Here is a 24,701-nt window from a genome sequence, read left to right as displayed (position 1 = left end):
TTTGCAACAACATGGATGGATCTGGAGAGTATAATGCTAAACAAACTAAGCCAGAAAAGGGCAAACACCAGACGATTTCACACATATGTGGAATTTAAGAAACAAAACAAAGAAATGGGAATGCAAGCTGGTGCAGCCACTCTGGAAAAAAGTATGGAGGTTCCTCAAAAAACTAAAAATAGAACTACCCTACAACCCAGCAATTGCACTACTAGGCATTTATCCACGGGATACAGGTGTGCTGTTTCTAAGGGAAACATGCACCCCCATGTTTATAAGCAGCACTATCAACAATAGCCAAAGTATGGAAAGAGCTCAAATGTCCATCAATGGATGAATGGATAAAGAAGAGGTGATATATATATGTATATGTACACACACACACACACACGCAATGGAGTATTACTCGGCAATCAAAAGAATGAAGTCTTGCCATTTGCAACTACATGGATGGAACTGGAGTGTATTATGCTAAGTGAAATTAGTCAGAAAGACAAAAATCTTATGACTTCACTCATTTGAGGACTTTAAGAGACAAAACAGATGAACATAAGGGAAGGGAAACAAAAATAATATAAAAACAGGTAGGGGGACAAAACAGAAGAGACTCATAAATATGGAGAACAAACTGAGGGTTATGGGAGGGGCTGTGGGAGGGGGGGATGGGCTAAATGGGTAAGGGGCACTAAGGAATCTACTCCTGAAATCATTGTTGCACCATGTAAATTTTAAAAAATAAGAAATAAAATTTTAAAAACAAAGAAACAAACCAAAAACACAGACTCAACTATAGAGAACAGATAGTCCGTTACCAGAGGGGAGATGAATGGGGGGGAATGGGTGAAATAGGTAACAGGAATTAAGAATATATTTATCTTAATAAGCACTGAGTAATATATGGAATTACTGAATTACTGTATTATACACCTGAAACTAATATAAATGCTATGTTAACTACACTAGAATTAAAGTTTAAAAAAATTAAAAAAATTATAATTAAAAACATAGGAAAAATATGGTTAAGTGTCAAGGTAGACGTATGCAAAACAATATGCATAACTCTATTGTAGCATGGCAAAGGGTCATTTTGAATGGCTTTACAAAGATGTGAGGGAATGGTGAAGGAAGAAATCTTGGAACAGAAGAGACACAGTTTAGAGATATTAAGTGATCTACCTTAATGGCCTCTACTTGCTGGCAGATCATTTTCAATAAAGAATTTTGATCTTCTGCCCATCGAGGTGGTGTTTTGGGAGAATACTAAAAAAGTAACAAGATAATATTTAAAACATTTAGAATAGAAATATATTCTGCAATGGAATAATTCATTTCTTTGTACTTACCTTGTAACTTTTACTTGGTGATAAAGAATATTTGGTGGGAGATGGTGTAGAATGTTTTACTTCTGAATCTACATTTCGAGAAGAACCATTTTTATAAAGCAGGCCTCCTTCACTATAATCATCAAGTTCCTGCATGACTGAGTTAAGCATCTCTTTTACAGACTCCAGCGGCACAGGCAACTAAAAACAAAAGGCATGAATCAAGTTTGCAAAAATAAACAACTCTGAAACAAATACAAAGATTTTATCTTACGGATGTGCTTCTATTTTCTCGCTCTTGTATAATAACCACTCTACATAGGAACATAGGTGAAACTGCTGTGTAATCTAAAGTCTTCTGATTCTAAAGTGTATGATATATCTACCCCTGCTATTAGCCATAATAATGGTAGAGAAATGTTAACTTAGGAAGATTTTCCCACATGAACAAAATAAGCTACTGATTTTTATTGATTGTGAATGGGGAGAGAAACACAGGTGCTAGAATGGACCAGACAATATCAATCCTAATTTAAGAGCAGCAACATGAATTAATCAACAAAATACTTGGAAAGTTGAGTACAACTAAAGTTAATAACATCATAACAGTCTAAAACTGCTGATAGTTAAAAAAAAAAAAAGAAAAGAAAAAAAAGACAGTTCACAGCAAATGGTAAAGAGGAGGAGAAATAATCTGAAAAGTGTCAGCAACTATTTCTGATTTCAGTGAAATGTTTAACTGCAAAATTCATTAACAGCAAAGCATTAGGCTGCAATATTTACTTTGAGTACACTGCCAAGGTAAAAAAAAATAAATGTTCTGCCTTAGAAATCTTTTATTCCCGGGGCGCCTGGGTGGCGCAGTCGGTTAAGCGTCCGACCTCAGCCAGGTCACGATCTCGCGGTCCGTGAGTTCGAGCCCCGCGTCGGGCTCTGGGCTGATGGCTCAGAGCCTGGAGCCTGTTTCCAATTCTGTGTCTCCCTCTCTCTCTGCCCCTCCCCTGTTCATGCTCTCTCTCTGTCCCAAAAATAAATAAACATTGAAAAAAAATTAAAAAAAAAAAAAAACTTGGGAACGAAATCTTTTATTCCCTAACAAGTATTTTTGTTAAGAATAAAAAGCTAGGTTCCCAAGTTTAAAAAACACCACACCTAAGATAGAGCAATGCTAATTGAACATTTACACACACACTGTTCTGTGCATTAATAATAGGTATATTACTGAGTATTTCTGAAATTATCAAAATATAAAACCAGGGGTGCCTGGGTGGCTCAGTTGGTTAAGTGGCCATCTTCGGCTCAGGTCATGATCCCGCGGTTCATGAGTTCAAGCTCCACGTCGGGCTCTGACAGCTCAGAGCCTGGGGCCTGCTTCAGATTCTGTGTCTCCCTCTCTCTCTGCCCCTCCCCCACTCACACTCTGTCGCTGTCTCTCAAAAAATAAATAAACGTTAAAAAAAAATTAATGGGAATGCAAACTGGTGCAGTCTCTCTGGAAAACAGTATGGAGGTTCCTCAAAAAACTAAAAATAGAACTACCCTATGACCCAGCAATTGCACTACTAGGCATTTATCCAAGGGATACAGGTGTGCTGTTTCTAAGGGACACATGCACTCCCATGTTTATAGCAGCAAATAGCCAAAGTATGGAAAGAGCCCAAATGTTCATCGACAGATGAATGGATAAAGACGATGTGGTGTACATATATACAATGGAGTATTACTCGGCAATCAGAAAGAATGAAATCTTGCCATTTGCAACTATATGGATGGAACTGGAAGGTATTATACTAAGTGAAATTAGTCAGAGAAAGATGAATATCATACGACTTCACTCATACAAGGACTTTAAGACACAGAACAGATGAACATAAGGGAAGGGAAACAAAAAGAATATAAAAACAGGGAGGGAGACAAAACAGAAGAGACTCTTAAATGTGGAGAACAAACAGAGGGTTACTGGAGGGGTTGGTGGGGGGGCGATGGGCTAAATGGGTAAGAGGCACTAAGGAATCTACTCCTGAAATCATTGTTGCACTATATGCTATTTTGGATGTAAATTTTAAAAAGTAAAAAATAAAACAAGTAAAAAAAATTTTTTAATATATATATAAAAGCAAAGCATAAAACACTTATTAACCAGTTATCAATAGTAAGAAAGTACAAACAGCCTGAAGCTTACCTTCCTGGTCACTGAAAGATTGGAATCACTGTCATCTAAAATCTTTATTAGGTAGTCCCTGGTCTTTCTCAGATAATTTTTGCATTCTTCTTGTTCTTCAGGAGAAAGGGCATCATTTTCGATGTCTTCTGCTCTTCTGTGAAAAATCTATCCAAAGAATGCTCTTATGAAAAAATTAGGTTTTTAACACAAAACACTGTTAACTCACCTACCACCATCTACTTACCAGTGCAAGATTCCAGTAAGAAACAACGTTTTTTATAGATTCAAAAGCAGTGATAGCATCTTCTATATTTCCATTAACTACATCCAATATAGCAAATGTTATGTTTGCTTCTTCCTCGTATTCACCAACTTCAGATGCCTAAACACATTTAGTAATTTTTAGTCCAACTGCCTCTCTCCAGAATATCAAACCCAAGTGATTCCCCAAAGATTTTACACAATAATTTCTAATGAAATTAACAGCTCAGCCCTCTTTTCTGCCATGTTTTACAACAGATAGTGGATTTCGAAAACAAGACAAGGATCAAGTAGCCAGGCAATTAATTTAAGCAATTTATACCTCCATTTCTTTGTTTATAAACTAGAAATCCACATCTCCAGTTCATTCACAAAGGGTTCCTCCATTACCTGAATGTCTGCACTATGAAAATGTCTAAACAAAGGGTCTGTAGGTTCAGGAATACTGCTCTTCTTTTTGATTGTCTTCAACATTGGCAAAACCTTCTTCCAATAATGAACACTTCTGCCTATGTATTCCCGTTGATCATAAAAAGAATTAAGACCACTGCCCTAAAATAGAAAGAAGCACACAACCTAAGGAACACAAATAACAGAATCTAAAAATTCCTTTACAAATGGTCTAAACAAGTGGTTAAAATTTCAAATCAAGGCAAAAAGAATCTCAAAAGTCATATGCCTCACTCTCTAAATGTTGGAATAACCAACCATCTTGATACCAGTGATCATTCTAGACCCAACTTTTAAACACTTTCAATGATACTACCTAATGAGGCAGCCCAATCTATTCTTTTAAAGTTGCCATTTTAGGGCCATCTGGCTGGCTCAATCAGTTAACCATCCGACTCAGGCTCAGGTCATGATCTCATGATGTGGGTTCTACCCAGCATCAGGTTCTGTGCTGGCAGTACAGAGCATGCTCACAATTCTCTCTTGCACACTCTCTCTGTCCCTCCCCTGCTCATGCACGCTCTCTCTCAAAATAAATAAACTTTAAAAGCTGCCATTTTACATAGCCCAAATCAACCATTCTGTAAGTGTCACAGTTTAGTCACAGAGTTAAACATCTACAACTAACCTTGCCACAAAACAGATTTCAAATATTTACAAAGATCTGTATTGGTCTTAACCTACAAAGCCTTCTGCTACTGGTATGTAAAAAAAAAATTTCAGGCTGGATAATCATTATCATTAACATAATTATTAACTAATAATAAGAACAGTTAATATTTATGTAACATTTACTGTGCCAGGCACTGTTCCAAGTACTTACATGTAAACTGTTAACTATTTCGTGGCAAGATTAAAAAAATACACTTCACCTAACATAACAGGAACAAGCTGATACTGTTTCTTTGAACTAAAAGACTCAGTGAAAAGTTTATTATTTTTAAACATTACATAATGTTCTTAAAAATGCTTACACTTTAACGAACTCACCGTTTTCTGAAGGCATCTTGCCCAATGTATAAGCAGGGCAGGCTGAAGGCCATGTTTTTCCTGGCCCCTTAGAGTGTTTATGTCATGCTGAACAACAAGTCGCAATTTTGCTGAGGTTCCAGGTCTAAAAAAGTTTTATTTAATAAAACGGATTTAGAAACGTGCATTTCAAAACTTACATGTATGTTAATCATCACATGAGAATTAAACTCAATCTTCACATGAGAGTTAGATACCTAGGCAATAAGTTTTTAAACTAAATAGGTTTTTAAGTTAAAAACTTAGGCAGTAAGTTAAAGGAATATTTTTATTTTACTACTTACATTGCTTTTCTGTGAATTAGATTACAGACTGCATCCCACCAACATTTTTGTCTTTCTGTACAAAGCTGCTTACACACAGGAAGTGGCAAGCATAGAGGCTGATAGAAGCTATGGTGAGAATTATACTTCTCCTTTATTTGTAAGTGGCTGGTATATATCACCCCAAGTAGAAATACCTGGTTTATTTAAAGAAGAATCAATTTAAATTAGGCAAAAAATTAAACAAAACACAAAATATTTAATTTGTTAAAATCTTTGCTTACTTCAAGATCTAAAACACATATTGATTCGGGTGCATTTGTTTCAAGCCTTGAAGTTTCCTGGGGCAAATGATGAAACAGCTGCTTTAGCCATTTTCGAATTGCAGGTAAGGTGGGCAGTGAATTCCACTGTAAGCCAAGCCAGGTAAGGTGCTGAAGACTACCATTATGTGCTCTAATGGCACCTGAAATAGAAAAAAACTGGACTGAGGTTTTGGAAATTTTGCTTGTGCCATCAGTTTCGCCAATTACTTATAACAAATGTATCTTAATTTTAGAAATGTTTTTCTACATGAACAGGGGCAAATTCTATGATAAGCAGAGTCTCATTTTCTTACTAAGGATATTCACACTTTTTGTCTAGGAATTTTAATAACAATAGTTATGAAGAAAGCTCTTTTCAATTCCATCTAAGGGAAAAAAGGTACTCACCAGAACTCAATGAAAACTGTAGTGACAAAAGCCACCCAGTAAAAAATCCTGAAACAATGGATTTTCCTTTCAGTAAAGAGTCATTAGGGGCACCTGGGTGGCTCAGTCGGTTAAGCGTCCGACTTCAGCTCAGGTCATGATCTCGCGGTCCGTGAGTTCAAGCCCCACGTCGGGCTCTGTGCTGACTGCTCAGAGCCCGGAGCCTGTTTCAGATTCTGTGTCTCCCTCTCTCTCTGACCCTCCCCTGTTCATGCTCTGTCTCTCTCTGTCTCAAAAATAAATAAACATTAAAAAAAAAAAAAAAAGTCATTAAAACAATGGGATACCACTACATTAATCCCTTGGAATAGTAAAGAGATCTTTTCTTCTACAAGAAACTAAAAAAAAAAAATTGTTTCATGTTTGTTCATTTTTGAGAGACAGAGACAGAGCGCAAGCGAGGGAGGGGCTGAGAGAGAGGGAGACACAGAATCCAAAGCAGGTTCCAGGCTGTGAGCTGTCAGCACACAGTCTGACATGGGGCTTGAACCCACAAACTGTGAGATCATGACCTGAGTTGAAGTTGGACCCTTAACTGACTGAGACACCCAGGCACCCCTCTTCTACAAGAAATTTAATACTGAAAAAGTATGAGCTTTTGGAAGCATAAAGAGGTACAACTCTTCTGTCAATACGGCAATTTGCAAGAAATTTAAAATTCATCAACTTTACCCCGGTGATTCTGTCTTTAGGCAACTCTATGGGAAAATGTGAAATGGAGATATATTAACAGTGAACAAACTGAAAACATCCTAGATACTGAACAACAAAAAACTGGCCTGAAAATTACGGCTAATTCATACAACAGATTGTACTGGCATTAAAAGTGGCATTTACCAAAACAGATAAACAGGGAGGGAATTCATGAGTGAAAATAATCATATGTACACTATAAACAACTATTTAGAGGAAAAACATGGGGCACCTGGCTTAGTTGGTTAAGCGTCCAACTTCAGCTCAGGTCATAGTCTCATGGCTTGTGAGTTCGAGCTTCACATCGGGCTCTGTGGTGACAGCTCAGAGCCTGAAGCTTGCTTCGAATTCTGTGTCTCCCTCTCTCTCTGCCCCTCCCTGGCTCCTGCTCTGTCTCTCTCTCTCAAAAATGAATAAACATTTTTAAAAATTTTTTAAAGTATAGAAGAAAAACATGCCACCATTACCAACCCCTCATACCTGCCTACACCACCAAAAACCTCAAAGGAATACAGGAAAATATTAAGTCATTATTTTGAGTAATGAGATTATGAGCAATTTATTTCTTTCTGCTTTTATTCTTCTAAAATAAAAGGATTAAAATACAAAATGTTTACTTTAAAAGATAACAACTTACCAACATCATATCTAGCCAAATCATCAGGCTCTGGTGCTTGCACAGCAATGTTTCCAATATCATCTTTACCAAGGAAAGATCTATCCTTAGGTGACTGATTACAAAACAGAGCATCATACAAAGCAGACTGCCCACTTTTATTGGCAAAGGATTCTACAACCTCTTTTAAAAAATCTTGCTTGTCACGACTTAAGTTTAGCAGCATGTGTCCTGAAAAACAAATTATTACCATCAATTAAAAAAGACTGTTCTTATTTGTATCTCTCAATAGTTTAATGCATATACCCTAAGGAGAAAAAAACATGACTGACTACCTCAGAGCTAACCCTCCAACCCAGCAACCACAACGGAACAAAAAGGGTTCTTAAGCAAAAAATGGACACAGATTACAAATTTAACAGTTAACTATATCTACATGCCAGAGTGAAAGGAAAGAGGAGAGTATGTGAAAAATGCCAAAAGTATTTAAAGTATTTACATTTTAGATGGAAAGTGTGTCATTTAAGTGGCCAAAGGAGAACAGAGCCAAGCTCAAATTCTCTGATCTGATACACCAATTTCTAAGCCTAGCTGGTAAGACTCATCCTTGAAAAAGCTTTTAAAAAACAATTATTTCCAGGGGCACATGGGTGGCTCAGTCAGTTAAGCGTCTGACTTTGGCTCAGGTCATGATCTCACAGTTTGTGAGTTTGAGCCCTTAATGGGGCTCTGTGCTGACAGCTCAGAGCCTGGAGCCTGCTTCAGATTCTGTGCCTCCTCTCTCTCTGCTCCTCCCCCACTCATGCTCTGTCTCTCAATCCTTCAAATATAAACATAAAAATAAATAAATATATATATACATACATACATATATATATATAAACAAAAACAAAAACAAAAACAAAAAATAATTATTTCCAAGCCACACTCCCAGAGACTCTGATTCCACAGGTTTGGGGTAAGGAATCTATTTTTAAAACACTCCCTAGATAAAGTTCTCGTACCTGCTGTAACATGGATGCACCTTGAAAACACTATGGTAAGTGGAAGAAGCGTCAGTCACAAAAGACCACACAGTGTACAGTTCAATTTATATAAAAATGCCCAGAATAAGGAAATCTAAAGAGATAGAATACGAATGGGTGTCCAGGACTAGAGGGTTTGGGGGAAAATAGGAAGTGACTACTAATGGGTATGACGTTTCTTTGCAAGGTGATGAAGATGTTCTAAAATTGTGGTGATGGGTGCATAATTCTGTGAACATACTAAAAACCACTGAGTCGTACATTTATATAAATTATATAGTTATGTGAATTTACTCTCAATTAAGCTGTTTAAAAAAAAAAAACCAAAAAAAACACCACTCCTTGAAATAATTCTGCTAGTCAGTCAGGTTTGGTTACCACCAGACTTCTCTCTCCAAAAATTTGCAGAGACAGATTCAGGAATGCCCAGATCAAAGACATTAAAATACAGTTCATTTTACTAACTGTAATCCTGCAAAAGCATCTATGACAGCCTTGCAAGGCAGACAGGAGACATAAGAAGAAAATACAAAGTTACTTCTTTAAGGACTGAAAGTCCACCTCTCACAAAAAAGCAAGCTATGGGATAGAGGAGCAATATAAGCTTTGACCAACAGCCTAACTACAGACAAAACTTATAGTAACTTTAATTTAATACTACTACTTGCTCTTTACAAAGTTCATTCAATTTTGTATCAAAATTGCTTCTTATATAAAGCATTATGCTTCTTCAGCTCATTGCTTGATTCACTGGCCATATGAACATCTTGAAGTTTCTGCCTCAGCAAAACCAGATAATATGTAATAGACCTTTAAGATCCATCCCAAATAGTCAAAAGTGGAAATAAATTTACAAATTCTAAAAGCCTAACAGTATGTAAGTATATATCTTTTATTTTCTTTACTGTGTGGTCAGTTCCTTAAGAGATCCATTAGTTCACCTTTATATCCTCCACAGCATTATCTTAGAAACTACTGATGTTAAATGGCTGGCAAATCAGTAATTATTCTTAGTTCAAGAAGCTCATTAAAATATCAAATGAAGGGGCGCCTGGGTGGCGCAGTCGGTTAAGCGTCCGACTTCAGCCAGGTCAGGATCTCGCGGTCCGAGAGTTCGAGCCCGCGTCGGGCTCTGGGCTGATGGCTCAGAGCCTGGAGCCTGTTTCCGATTCTGTGTCTCCCTCTCTCTCTGCCCCTCCCCCGTTCATGCTCTGTCTCTGTCCCAAAAATAAATAAACATTGAAAAAAAAAAAAATCAAATGGAGGCTCTAGCAGCTAGATAAAGGAGGGATTAAAGAGTTTCTCCAGGGGCGCCTGGGTGGTGCAGTTGGTTGAGCGTCCGACTTCAGCCAGGTCACGATCTCGCGGTCCGTGAGTTCGAGCCCCGCGTCGGGCTCTGTGCTGACAGCTCAGAGCCTGGAGCCTGTTTCGGATTCTGTGTCTCCCTCTCTCTCTGACCCTCCCTGTTCATGCTCTGTCTCTGTCTTAAAAGTAAGTAAACGTTAAAAAAAAAAAAAAAATTAAAAAAAAAAAAGAGTTTCTCCATCCAGAAGCAAACAATATCAAACATTTGTTACCTTCTGAAGGAGACACTTCTAGTTCTCTTTCGCCCTCATCCAAGATGGCAAAGAGAAATGATTATGCAAAGTATCTCCTAAACAGACAGGATTATCATAAGGTGTACTCTAACAGAGAAATTTCTTTTTCTTTTTAAAATAAAACTAATTAAACGTTACCATTACCTGATTGGCTCAGACGATCATAGGCCATCATTTCCAGTAGATTTTGTCCAACTTCTCCTTTTATTAATTTAATCTTTGGTCTTGGAACCTGATAATTTTAAAATCAAGTCTTAATTTAGTGATACCCATATTTCTAACAGTAATATGTTCCTTTCTGTTACATTGCACTTTTTTGATGATGAACAATTAACCAATGGTTAAACTGAGTAGGAGTTGCAGTTTTTCAACTGAATAAACCGGGAAATCAAGGATTTAGTTAACATATAAAAGCTGTCTACAAAGATTAACGTCCAAGAAATTACTTTCTACTATACAAGCGTCTTCAAATGCCACACTACAGACAGTACGCTTTCAAAGAGCATGGATAATATGGGACACCACTAGGATAAAGTGGTACAGCCAAGAGAGGAAAAGGGACTCCAAGCTGTGTCCTATGAAGAGCTGAAAAAATGATGAAGAAAATACAATAGTTCCCTTCAGATATTAAGAAAATCATTCACAAATGAGTTCAATGTTTTTAAATAGTACCAAAAGAAAAACACCAATGGGTAGCAGGCTGAAAAATACTTTTGCTACACATAAGGAAGCACTAAGACCCAAACTATCAAAAATGCAATGGGCTATCTTGAAAAGTAGTGAATGTTCAATCACTGATAATATTCAGTCACAGACAACAGGCACTTACTAGAGATAGCCCTTTAAAAGGAATACATGAGTGGTTAGAGTAACTGCTTTTAAATTTCAATGACTTTCTTAATTGGTAGTGGTCTGGTGCAACTTCTGTGAAGTTGGAAATTTGGCAAAAGCCCTACAAATTATAAATGCATAAATACACTTTGATTCTTCTTTCAAGAATTTATTTTACCCATAAATTTTCACATGTGAAATACCACAAGTTATTCATTAAAGAATTATTTGAAATAGCATAGCAAGAAAGTAAAAGTAACCTAATGACTTGGTTTTAGGGAACTGTTTAAAAAAAAAAACCCAAAATTACAGTACCTTCATAGAATGGAATGATATGCAACCATATCAAAACAAATGAGGATGCAATACTCATGCTATGTTTTCTATACCAACATGGAAATACCACCAACACGTATTTCATTAAAATAAGCAAAGGAGGGGCACCTGGGTGGCTCAGTCGATTGAGTGTCTGGCTTCAGCTCAGGTCATGATCTCACAGTTTGTGAGTTTGAGCCCCGCGTCAGGCTCTGTGCTGACAGCTTGGAGCCTGGAGCCTACTTCGGATTCTGTGTCTACCTCTCTCTGCCCCTCCTCCCACCTCAAAAATAAACATTAAAAAATGTTTTAAAAAGTAAAAAGCAAAGGAAATAAAAATGTACAGAATGTATCTATCTGTAACTTTTTAAGGGAAGTAGGAGTGGGGCAGTGTCTATTTGCTTATATATGCACAAAACATTTCTTGAAGAACTCACAAGAAATGAGTATTATTAGTTCCCCCAGGGAAGAGAAAAAATGACTGAAAGAACAGAAGTAGAAAGGAATTCTCACGGTATACTTTTATACACCACTAGAGTTTTAAACCGTATGAATACAATCACTTTTCCAAAGACATTAATTTTTCAAAATATATTCCTTGAATCTAAAATCTTCTTATTTTGAATTTTAGAAACATTAGTTAGACTTATGCTTTTATCCATAAGTTTTCTAAACATGATGGCAAACTTTCTGAAGATGTTGAAGAGCACACAAAATGAAAAACAAAATGTGATATAATTCATTTTGCTTTCAAACTGACCTCAATTCATAAAACTGGCCCCTTTTACAGCTATCATTTGTGACTAATTAGTTATCAATCCACTCAGTCACGTCATCCCAAGCCAACATATCCTCATCTGAAATTAAACAGTTTCAAGAAAGACTGTGTAATGCCTACCTGAAACGCAGATACACTTACTAAAACCACAACATTCCCTTGATCAAGAGTCAGAAAATCCTACCATTAAAAATGCTAGCCTGACAGGATTCCTTAAGCACTCCTATGCCAGTCTACACTTCCTCTGTATGCTTATAATCATTTGATAATTAAGCTTTACAACACATGGTAATATAAAATTCAAGCATCTAAGCAGTTTCCATTATTTATCCATTCAATGGAAATGTGTAGTAGGTAAAAGAGAAGTACTGAAGTGGACGTCTATATGCTGAAATGAGACAATGGAAAAACAGTGAAAAAAGCAAAATGTTAGACAGTAGATAAAGCACACCTTCACTGAGGCAAAACAGTTTTAAAAGTAAAGAAAGGAGGGGCGCCTGGATAGCTCAGTCAGTTAAGCACCTGACTTCGACTCAGGTCATGATCTGTGGTTCATGGGTTCGAGCCCCACGTAGGGATCTTGTGCTGACAACTCAGAGCCTGGAGCCTGCTTTGGATTCTGTGTCTCCCTCTCTCTGCGCCTCCCCTCCTCATGCTCTCTTTCTCAAAAAGTAAACATTAAAAGAAAAAAAAAAGTAAAGGGTGTGTTTTATGCTTACATATGCAGAAAAACTTCTAAATATTCAAGATACTGATAATAGTCTTTGTCTTGTAGGAAAGATTTGAGTGAATGGTTTAAGAAGGAAATTGAGGGACACCCAGGTGGCTCAGTCAGTTAAGCATCTGACTCTTGATTTCAGCTCAGGTCATGATCTCACGGTTTGCAAGTTCATGCCTGGCACTGGGCTCTGCACTGACAGCGTGAAGCCTGCTTGGGATTCTCTCTCTCTTCCCCTCCCTGCCTCTCTCTCCCTCTCTCTCAAAATAAACTTTAAAAAAAATAATAAAGAAAGAAGGAAATTTAGCTTTTACCACTAAAAAGGGTCAAAGTTTAAAACAGTTGACCGCATTAACTTAAAAATATATATTTAAAATTAAGAGTCCCGTTTCCATTAAAAATAACTCACTTCTTTGAAGATTCTTTAATAATATTAATCGTAAGAACCTTTTAGTGCCTACATAAATTAGCAACTTCATTAGCTTCACTCTATTTTCACTAATACATGTATTCTTGATGAACCTAAATGCTTCTGCTGAGCAAACAGGAGCACTTAACATCATGGGATGAGTATCAACAGTGTTTAAAAAAAGATCTATATAATATGAACTAGAAGGAGGGAGCTTCCCTAAAAGTACAGTGAATCCTTTTTTCTTTCCCTCAAGCAAAGGATAGTTCACTAAAACTAACAATTATTCTTATAAGCCAGGCCCTTTGAATTTTGGGGCAGACTGCTTATTTCTTTTCATTTCAGAATATTAGCTAACTAAAGAAAACATTAAAACTACAAAAATGGATTGGGGAAGGGTTAATGGCCAGCATCTCATCATCATAATGGTTCACATTTTGGCATCTTTCCTTCATGTCATATTCTTTAAAAAAATTTTTTTTTAATTTTTATTTATTTTTGAGAGAGACCCAGAGAAGGCTTGAGTGGGGGAGGGGTAGAGAGAGAGGGAGACACAGAATACGAAGCATGCTCCAGGCTCTGAGCTGTCGGCCCACAGCCCAATGCAGGGCTCAAACCCACGGACGGTGAGATCATGACCTGAGCCGAAGTCGGACGCCCAAGTGACTGAGCCACCCAGGCACCCCGTTCATGTCATGTTCTATGTATGAAGAAAGGAATTACATTTCCAAAGATGAAGAGATACTGTTATATACTGTAGATAATATCACCAATGTTATATACATATTACATACATTATGTGTTTCAATTAACATGTTAAACACATTCTTCTATCACAGCTTATGTAACCATCCCCAAAACTTACTTAAGTTTCTGTCCAAGTTATGCATGCACATCTTTTTAAATCAAATTTTATCTATATTTGAGATTATTTCCTTATTACAGGTTCCCAGAAATGGCAGAGTAAAAAGATCAAACTCTTCAAAGTGGTCTTCCAGTAAGTCAAGCAATACAGACTGCCACCAGCAATGCATCAACATATCTGTTTCACCTCACCAATACTGTATAAATATTCTTATTTTTCACCTTTCAAATAAACTATTTTGACTTCAATTTTACAGATTTATTCATATTTTCAATATATACCAGGACACATCTCCATGTAAAATACAACAGAGTCTCAGTGAAATGTCAACTACACCGAAAACTAGGAAAAGCTTACCTGAAACGCTATAAGATAGCACAATGCAGCCAGTTCAGAGAGAGCTCGCCATTGCAGATCACTATGTTGACCCATCTTCAAAAGCAGAGAACCAGCATGCATGTAGAAATGCCCTTTTACTTCTAAGAAAGTAGTTGAGAGTTCATCATTTCCACCCACACAAGATTTCACAGACTGAAGAGCACTATCAAAACTGTAATATTAAATTATTAAACAGGTATTAAACCTATTGCATTGTGAATAATCACGGTTTCATGACTTAATTAAAAATTAACAAAGGAATTTATTTCAAGCTTCATCTTTCACATTCAAACTAATAATCCTTTCTCTGTTTTATAAATCATGAATCATCTAGTGTTTGTTTTTATTCAACATACTTTCTATACTTCAAGCTTAGCCTCGAGAATATCTTATTCCAAACAGTTATTTCCAGCCCTCCAATCACAGAAAAGCTACAAATCAGAAGATAAGATTACTGGGGCACCTGGGTGGCTCAGCTGGTTAAGCATCTGACTCTTGGTTTCAGCTCAGGTCATGATCTCACAGTTTCATAGGTTCAAACCCCGCATCAGATTCCATGCTGACAGTGCAGAGCCTGCTTGGGATTCTCCCCCTCTCTCTGCCCTTCCCCCACTTGTGCTGTCTCTGCCTCTCTCAAAACAAATAAATAAACTTAAAAGAAAAAAAACAAAGATAAGATTACTGTCCATGGTGTATGTTCCATAACTGACCAGCACAAAACTGGAAAACTAAAATATTTTCCAGTTTCTCCTAGATCATATGGTTTCACTATTTAATTCAAAGGTGGAATTTCTCAAATTAGACATGCCATTTTCAAATTATAAGTAAATAACTGATAAGATATTTGGGATAACTACAGGCTTAAATTGAATTTCTATTATTTGTAAATGCACTAATTAGTGCTTCTAAATTCAAATGGCCCTCAGCATCCTCACTTTGTAAGAAAAGCAACACTTGATAGAAATGTGAAGCATGATTTCTAAATAGGTTATAACAAGTAAGTTCCAGGAACCCCCTGGCTTCTCAAGACCCTTTCAGGGTATCCATGAAGTTCATATTATTTTTTTAAGTTTTATTTATTTTGGGGGGTTAAGGGGCAGAGAGAGAGAGAGAATCCCAAGTAGGTTCTGCACTGTCAGTGTGAAGCCCAATGTGAGGCTCGACCCATGAATCCTGAGATCATGACCAGAGCCAAAACCAAGAGCCAGATGCTTAACTGACTGAGCCACCCAAGTGCCCCAAATTTAAATTATTTATAGTACTACTAAGAAATTGTCTTTTCCACCCTCATGTTCTAAGGTGATCAAAAATGTTTGAGTATATAACCCATATAAAAGAAAACATCCTAAATATTTTCTAAAATAATCTGAAAGTTGAAGTGTTTTGGATACCACCCTTACTCGCCATTTAGAACACTAAGAAATTCTTCAAGAAACTACTGTATCCCCTAACATCAGATGGGGAACAAAAACTACTTTTCTAAAAATTTTTTTTTTCAACGTTTATTTATTTTGGGGACAGAGAGAGACAGAGCATGAACGGGGGAGGGGCAGAGAGAGAGGGAGACACAGAATCGGAAACAGGCTCCAGGCTCTGAGCCATCAGCCCAGAGCCCGACGCGGGGCTCGAACTCACGGAGCGCGAGATCGTGACCTGGCTGAAGTCGGACGCTTAACCGACTGCGCCACCCAGGCGCCCCCAAAAACTACTTTTCAAGCAAATGCACAATCTATACCAGAGACTGACAAACTACTTCTATAAAGGGCCACATACTAATATGGCTGTGCAGGCATATAATCTGTCACAGCTGCTCAACTCCAACACTGCCATATGTAGGCAGCCACAGATAATACATAACAAGAGGCACAGCTGTGTTCCAATAAAAGCATATTTACAAAACCAGGCAGTGAGCCATATCTGGCTTAGAAGCTCTGGTCAACCCCTGCTCTCAACTAACATTCTCATACAAATCCAAGTGATGTTTTTGTTCAATGAAATTTATTTTAATAAATGGAGATATGATCCTGAGAATCAAAATTTAGGAAAACAGAAAAATCATACATTATATTTTAGTTATCTTGTTTCTAAGCAAAAACATTAAAAGTTTTCTGAAATGTTGGGGATACTAAATGCTTCTACTAAAACATCTGACAGATGGAAGTCTATTTTGATTTTCACTCAAGATTATATATCATTTTTGAAATAAAATATGAAATAGCAGAACATTCATTTGCAGGACTACTAAGCATGCCAAAATTGGATACATAACTATAATAATGTAATCAAGTCTGTACAGTACCACAGTTCTCTAAAAAAATCAAAGTCATACAAAACCAATTATAATATCCCCAAAAAAGACGTAAGAGAGTTATGGTATTAACTATCACCCCTGGGTATTTTATAGAAATAGTGACCCAGTAAAGATGGTTAGACCAGTGAACTGAATCACTACAAAAAGAAAATCTACAATTGACACCAAAGTACTTTCCTTAAGTCGACATACCTTTCCAATAATTCTCTACTTTCTTGCACATCTCTGGTAGAGAGCGTAAGAAGCATAAGGTTAGCATAGGCCAGAAGTAGATCTTTACTGGCACTTTGCCAGCTACTTTTATCAGACTCCAAACACTGTGAAGATTCCATATATTCCTGTTTTGTAGAAAAAACACTCAATTACAAAGCTTTACCAAGCATTGTAAAATTAGTTTTATGTCTAGTTTTAGGTCTATCAACGCTTTTGCCCATCCTTATACTCATTAAACCACTGATTTTTACATCAACCTATGAAAACACCAAAAGCATATATATTTATTGCATTTATCTCTCCAATCTACCCATTATAAAACTGAAATCATCCTAGTAAAAATTTCATTTTAGAGTTGCTATACATAAATGGAAGAAATTTAAGTCTCAGAGAGCACCGCTAAAATACAAAAGAATGTATAGTAATTATCTACATAGAAGCATAGAGACCCAAGAGTTTTTACCTACCTTAAGGGTCTGTACAACACATGAATTCCACTGTAAACTTGAACGCAAAGTTATGTTTTTCTCTGCCTCATGGCAGTGGGCCACAGCATCCTTCAATCTTTTATTTGAGCGATATAGCTCTACTAGTCGGATGTTTACATAGACATCATCAGGTCTTGCATAAAGTTCTGACTGAATCAAATCAAAAAGTTTATTCCATCCATCTTCACCTTTGCAATCTAAAAGCTGTTCCTATTAAAAAAAAATAAATGATTTAGAGAAATGCCTGTGCACGTTTAAGCACATCATGGTTCCTATGAACACCATTCCACTGTGTATGGCTTTAGTAAATTATCACAACTAGTACCATCCTATATATCCCAACTCTCATGGAAGAAAGCTGCTCCCAGCCAGAAGCTAAACCTCAAGAAACTTAGGTGGAGAGAAACATCTGAGATTACATAATAGCAATGGTTGCCCACATAAACCTCACAGATGGCCAGGACTATTGCCCCACATCCCTGTACATCCCAGTCACCACTAGAAGCCTAGCTTTCCTGTCAATCCTCATACCAAGGTCCTTATCCTCTAACTGTTCTGCACCTCCATAATCTGACTCAATCCCCTATCCACTCTGCTCCCACTTTAAAGCTTCTATTCTGCTATCTTCTCAGAGTCCTCACCATCTAGCCTTAACTAAATGGAGTATTACCTTGAGATAACCCCCATTACTTCTCTGCCATGGTAGCCTTTTCTCTGTTAGCCTACATACAAGTAGAGGAGGTACAGTTAGTGACCTATTCACCTCCAAATCATATATCCCCCCACACACGTTTATAATCCTGTCTTCCAAAGGACATGCTATCTAATTCTTCCACTCATTCCTCATGAGCAGCTGGAATACAACACTCTTCCTCCATTCCTAATAGCCAACTAGTATCAGCAATTGAAAGATGAGCAAAGATATACAATAGCCTGGCTACTCGGTTCTTTAATTACCTCATCTCCATGGCTTTGCTCTACACTCCAGCCTCAGCCATCCATTGAGCACTGACTTGGGTCTTCAAAGTCTGTATTTTGGTCACACTGGTTAGATCACTATACCCCTCTTATTCTTTCACCTCACTGTGGGCACACATACCCTCACTGCCACATATATTTGTCTCTACCACATGGAAAGAAAGCTGTCTTCAATACACTGATATCACCAAGTTTTAATTTTCTACAAAACACATATTTTCCTTCTCTCTCAAACTAAAATGCCATAATCCATAATATTCATAATCACTGCTTGCTCACAGATGCCCTCAATTAATTCCCTCTACCTTTCCTTAGAAGAACCCTACTATCTGCTTCCTTTGAGCCTTATATACTAACAGTTGAGCAGTAGGGGACACGACATTTGGGAATTTGGGGAAATCACAACCAGGCTAACTGACTTTCATAACCTCTAGACTCCAAACCGGTAGTGCCTAGAACAAAACTCTACTTGACCTCTAACAGATTCACTTTCTCCATTCTCTGAAAAGGTTACTTCAGAGGTACCTGGGTGGCTCAGTTGGTTAAACATGAGTTCAAGCCCTCTGTTGTTGAGCTCTATGCTGCCAGTGTGAAGCCTGCTTGGGACTCTGTCTCCTTCTCTCTCTGCCCCTTGCCTGATCTTTTTCTCAAAATAAATACATAAACATTAAAAAAAAAATCTGTAAGTAAAAGATCAATACCTTCATGGCTGCTTTTCAAAAACTCTACTCTCATATCCAAGAGAAAAAGCCCTCTCACCAATAGAATAGATAATTGCATAATAGAATAGAAATAGAATTGCATTTCAAGCTCAAAAAAACGGGGGGAAATCTGATATAGAAAGGTTTAGCTTTAGACAACAGTGTCTTTTTTTTTTAATTTTTTTTTCAACGTTTATTTATTTTTGGGACAGAGAGAGACAGAGCATGAACGGGGGAGGGGCAGAGAGAGAGGGAGACACAGAATCTGAAACAGGCTCCAGGCTCTGAGCCATCAGCCCAGAGCCCGACGCGGGGCTCGAACTCACGGACCGCGAGATCGTGACCTGGCCGAAGTCGGACGCCCAACCGACTGCGCCACCCAGGCGCCCCAACAGTGTCTTTAAAGTTACTAAAGAAAATCACCATCCTTCAGAAGCAGCTCATTTTTCTTTTTTTACAATACAAGAAAAATAAACTCCTACCAATATATATGTTCCTTAATTTTAATGTCATCAAATAAATTGGATTGTCAAGGCCAATAAGGAAATTATATTTCAGGCATAACACAAAGACAATAAGGTAAAGAAATCTACACACTTGGACCTGACATTTTAGATTAATATTTAAAACCCAGCTGCTTATTATAGGAAGAGGAAAACAATGATACTAGTTTATCTCTAGGGTTGTTTTTATATTTTTTTAATTTTTTTAATTTTTATATTTATTTTGAGAGAGAGAAAGTGTGTGCAAGTGGGGCGGAGAGAGAGAGAGAGAGAGAGAGAGAGGGGAGAGGAGAGGAGAGGAGAGGAGAGAGGAGAGAGGAGAGAGAGAATCCCAAGCGGGGTCCACACTGTCAGCATGGAGCCGAATGTGGGGCTCAAATTCACCAACTGTGAAATCATGACCTGAGCAGAAACCAAGAGGCGGACACTTAACCAACTGAGCCACCAGGTGTCCTGGAGTTTTTTAAATACTTTAGATTCTAAAATCTGTACACAGTTGTTCATATGAGGTAAAAGCCAAAAACTGGAAACAACCAAAATATCCATCAAAAGTAAATGGTTAAGGGTGCCTGGGAGGCTTGGTCAGTTAAGCATCCGACTTCAGCTCAGGTCATGATCTCGCGATTTGGGAGTTCGAACCCCACGTTGGGCTCAGTGCTGACAGCTCAGAGCCTAGAGCCTGCTTCCAGATTCTGTGTCTCCCTCTCTCTCTGCCCCTCCCCTACTCATGCTCTGTCTCTGTCTCTCAAAAATAAATGTTTAAAAAAAAAAGTAAATGGTTACCTGTGGAATATATCCACACACAAAATACTCAGCAATAATAAAAAGAACAAACTACTGATACACCCAACTTGGATGGATCTCAAGGACATTACATTCAATGAAAAAAAGCTGACCTCATAAGACTATATACTGCATGATTCCATTTATATAACATTTTGAATTACAAATTTATAAATATGGAGAACAGATAGTAACTGCCAGAGTTAAGGATGATGGGAAGGAGACGGGTGGGTAGGACCATAAAAGGTGAAGCTTGAGGGAGATCTTTATGATGATGTAGCAGTTCTGTACTTTTAATTGCAGTAGTGGTTACACCAATCCTTACATGTGACAAAATGAAAAAGAACTATACATGCACATTGTACCAATGTCAAATTCCTGATTTTGATATTATACTATAGTTACATAACACATAACCAGTGCAGAAAGCTGGGTGAAGTATACATAAAACCTCTCCGTACAATCTTTGCAATTTTCCTGTTGAAAACAAATTATTTCAAAATAAATTCTATCAAAAATATGTATAATGGGGCGTGACGGAACTATTAAAAACAATATACAATTGACCATTGAACAATACAAGTTTGAAATGCACAGGGGTCCACTTACATGTGGATTTATTTTCAAAAGTAACAGTATAGTACTATACATACATTTTCTCTTCCTTATAACTTTCTTAAAATTTTCAATTTATTTCAATCGTAAGAATACAGTATGTAATACATATAGCATACAAAATATGTGTTAATTGGGGCGCCTGGGTGGCGCAGTAGGTTAAGCGTCCGACTTCAGCCAGGTCACGATCTCGCGGTCCGTGAGTTCGAGCCCCGCGTCGGGCTCTGGGCTGATGGCTCAGAGCCTGGAGCCTGTTTCTGATTCTGTGTCTCCCTCTCTCTCTGCCCCTCCCCTGTTCATGCTCTGTCTCTCTCTGTCCCAAAAATAAATAAACGTTGAAAAAAAAAAAAAACAAAAAACAAAATATGTGTTAATTGACTGTTTATATTACCAGTAAGGCTTCCTTCCAGTCAACGGTAGACTGTTAATAAAGTTTTTAGGGAGTCAAAAGTTATATGCAGAGATGCCCAGCTGGCTCAGTCAACAGAATATGCAACTCTTAATCTCAGGGTTGTGAGTTTAAGTCCCATGTTGGGTGTAGAGATTACTTGAAAAAATAAAATCTTAGAAAAAAAAAGCTGCATGCAGATTTTCGACTGCATAAAGTGGGGGGGAATCATGGCCCCCAGCCCCCATATCGTTCAAAGGTTAACTACACACTTAAAATGTTTGCCTAACAAATTTGTAAAGACTTGCTCCACAAGAGTTACTTAAGTAAACTACATTTACTCAGTAAAAAATAACAATTAGAATTGGTCAATACATTAGCAAGAACTTCCTATTATTTTTAGTAATTATCTGTAACATACTAGAGAAACTACCTTTTTTCTTTTGCTTGAAACATCACTATCCCATAACATAACACAATCCTTTTTTTCCCTAAAGATTTTATTTTTAAGTAATCTCTACACCCAACATGGGGCTCAAACTCACAACCCTGAGATCAAGAGTCACACGCTCTACCAACTGAGCTAGCAAGGTACCCCAATTCCTTCCATTTTTAGGTAATAGTTCTTAAAAAGCTTTAAAATAGGGCGCCTGGGTGGCTCGGTCAGTTGAGCGTCTGGCTTCTGCTCAGGTCATGATCTCGTGGTCTGTGAGTTCGAGCCCTGCGTCGGGTTCTGTGCTGACAGCTCAGAGCATGGACCCTGCTTCAGATTCCGTGTCCCCCTCTCTCTCTGCCCCTCCTCCACTCATGCTCTGTCTCTCTCTGTCTCAGAAATAAACATTAAAAAAAAAAAAAGGCTTTAAAATAACACTAACCTGTCATTCTTTTCACCCAATAAAGCAAAATTTTCTATCAGACCGCAATTTAAGTCTTAGCTCTGCCATGTAGCTACAAAACTGTAAAATCCCTAAAATATTATCATTTCATAAGGGTAAATGAGATACCACTTGTAAAACATAATAGTATCTTAAAAAAACAGCATATGCTCAGAAAGGTTTTGAAGAAAAAAAAATTTGTTCTGCCATTTTTTACAGATATGACATATAACTCTGTATTAGTTTAAGGTGCACAATACAATGATTTGAGACATGTATATAGTGAAATGATTTCCACAGTAAGTTTAATTAATATCCATCACTTCATTATAAATTATTTTTTTCTTGTGATGAAAACTTTTAAGATCTACTTGCTCCCTTCACAGCTTTCACATATACAATATGGTGTGGTTAACACTAGTCACGATGTTATCCATCATATCCCTGGAACTTATTTTACACACAGAAGTTTGCACCTTTTGACCACCTTCATCCATTTTCCATCAACTCCTACACCTACTGGTTTAAGGTTTGCTACTGAAAAGTCACTTAAACTCCAAATATCAGAAATGGTTGTGACTTAAGTTTTCCCTGACTGCTTTATTTTTTTAAGTTTATTTATTTTGACAGAAAGTATGAGGGAGAGAGGAACAGAAAGAAAGGGAAAGAGAGAATCCCCAGCAGGCTCCACAATGTCAGCACAGAGCCTGACACAGGGCTTGAGAATATGACCTGAGCCCCAAATCAAGAGTCAGATGCTTAACCAAATGAGCCACCCAGGCACGTCCCCAACTGCTTTTATTATGATTTGTTTTATTCAGTTTTTTACCTTTAGTTTATAAATTGCAGGACTTCCTGGGAAAAGTTTAGCTGCTCTTTCAACCCAATATTTTGCTCTTCCATCAGTAACATCATTTTTACAAAGCAATTCTGCAATCTTCAACACAAGATCTTTTTGTGTTGGGTTTAATTCCACTGAACGCTGATATCAGAAAAGAAATAATAAAATTAGTACGATTTCTAAGATACCTACACTCACCTATAAAAGCTAAAAAGTTATTATTGTCCACACTAAAAACTTTTCTAAATGACAATGTGTTACTTAAAAATTGTTAAAATTAAAGTGCCTTGGAATTTTTTTGCAGATGAATTAAATAAAAATTATGTTTTTATTAGGTAAATATCAAAAAAAAAAAAAGAAAGAAAATCACTTACAAGAACAGCATTTCTGACCATGTTAGACTTAGAATTTATAGGTGTTAATCTTTTACAAGTGCTAACTTCTTAATGATTAAATTACAGTGTACATTGGGCCAAATAATTTAAAATCTGTTCTAATCTGTATTGCTTAATAGTACTATGATACCAACGCTTATTTTCATGGCATCTATAAAATATATTTGAATTTATTATATAAACTACGCTGGGCATATGTGTGGTGGTGCAAAGGCTATATTTTAATCTTAACAGTTTACCTTATAACATTCAACAGCCTTGTCTATATTTTCCTCAACTTCATAAAGAAGACCAAGAAATCTGTGAGCTTTGGGATCCCTTTCTTGCACATTAATATATGTAGATATATATCTGTATAAAAATAACAATATAAAAATAAATAATCTTTAAATTTTCACATTCAGAACTCTATGTAAATACTAACCAAAGAGAACATCTTAAACCAAAGCAACCACTAAACTAATTGACATTGTTATTCTAATTATTGCCTACCACTATTTATTTACATTAGAATATGCAGACAACTCAAAAGTATCCATAAGAATAAACACAAACATACATACAAAAGTGACAATAAATTCATTCTACCATTAAATACTACATTTACCAAATGTTTTTTCTAATGCTACTCACACATAAGAAATGAATGCATAAATTGCTTTTTCTTCCTGATATTTTGGTAAAGCACTTAAAGGGTTTTACATAGGAAGCAGAAAATGATTATAGTAAATATTTTTAAAGTATCATAATGCAAAATACTAAGAGTAACAACTTCCCAAATAACAACCAAGAGAATGTATTTACCTTTTTTTTTTTTGTTTGTTAAAGTAATCTCTACACCCAATGTGGGGGCTCGAACTCACGACCCAAAGATCAAGAGTTGCATGCTCTACTGAGTGAGCCAGCCAGGGTGCCCCAAGAATGTACTATTCACCTTCTAAATAAAAAAATAATATCTAACAATACTGTTCCCATCTAAAATAGAACAGAGGAAAACTTACTAAATAAACTAGTAAATGTAGGTAATTTCCATTTCTTACATCAAGTAACAGCTAAAAAATAAGTTAAACATCTTCAAGGCTCAGTGAGTATTATCTAAGAGAAGTTAGACCAAAGACCAAATCTGAAGGAAAAAGTGTCACA

General features: G+C 36.9%; 1 protein-coding gene across 3 annotated transcripts in view; it reads right to left on the bottom strand.

Annotated features, from left to right (window-relative positions):
• The window catches only part of LOC121016484 (E3 SUMO-protein ligase RanBP2), an 83,591-nt gene that overhangs the window by 33,958 nt on the left and 24,932 nt on the right, over window positions 1-24,701 (bottom strand). For all 3 annotated transcript variants that reach the window (XM_040454164.1, XM_040454161.1, XM_040454163.1), the window contains exons 3-17: window positions 23,798-23,909; window positions 23,152-23,304; window positions 17,459-17,689; window positions 16,971-17,116; window positions 14,447-14,639; window positions 10,318-10,405; window positions 7,572-7,781; window positions 5,774-5,955; window positions 5,511-5,686; window positions 5,188-5,311; window positions 4,138-4,299; window positions 3,731-3,868; window positions 3,505-3,651; window positions 1,344-1,523; window positions 1,177-1,260 (exon numbers count right to left, since the gene is read on the bottom strand). In XM_040454164.1, the coding sequence (XP_040310098.1) occupies window positions 1,177-1,260; window positions 1,344-1,523; window positions 3,505-3,651; window positions 3,731-3,868; window positions 4,138-4,299; window positions 5,188-5,311; window positions 5,511-5,686; window positions 5,774-5,955; window positions 7,572-7,781; window positions 10,318-10,405; window positions 14,447-14,639; window positions 16,971-17,116; window positions 17,459-17,689; window positions 23,152-23,304; window positions 23,798-23,909 (2,326 nt within the window). The remainder of the gene's footprint in view (window positions 1-1,176; window positions 1,261-1,343; window positions 1,524-3,504; window positions 3,652-3,730; window positions 3,869-4,137; window positions 4,300-5,187; window positions 5,312-5,510; window positions 5,687-5,773; window positions 5,956-7,571; window positions 7,782-10,317; window positions 10,406-14,446; window positions 14,640-16,970; window positions 17,117-17,458; window positions 17,690-23,151; window positions 23,305-23,797; window positions 23,910-24,701) is intronic.

This window comes from Herpailurus yagouaroundi, unplaced genomic scaffold (assembly GCF_014898765.1).
Source record: "Herpailurus yagouaroundi ecotype Mexico unplaced genomic scaffold, PumYag 210, whole genome shotgun sequence".
NCBI lineage: Eukaryota > Metazoa > Chordata > Mammalia > Carnivora > Felidae > Herpailurus > Herpailurus yagouaroundi.
This window is presented reverse-complemented; position numbering and strand designations above follow the sequence as displayed.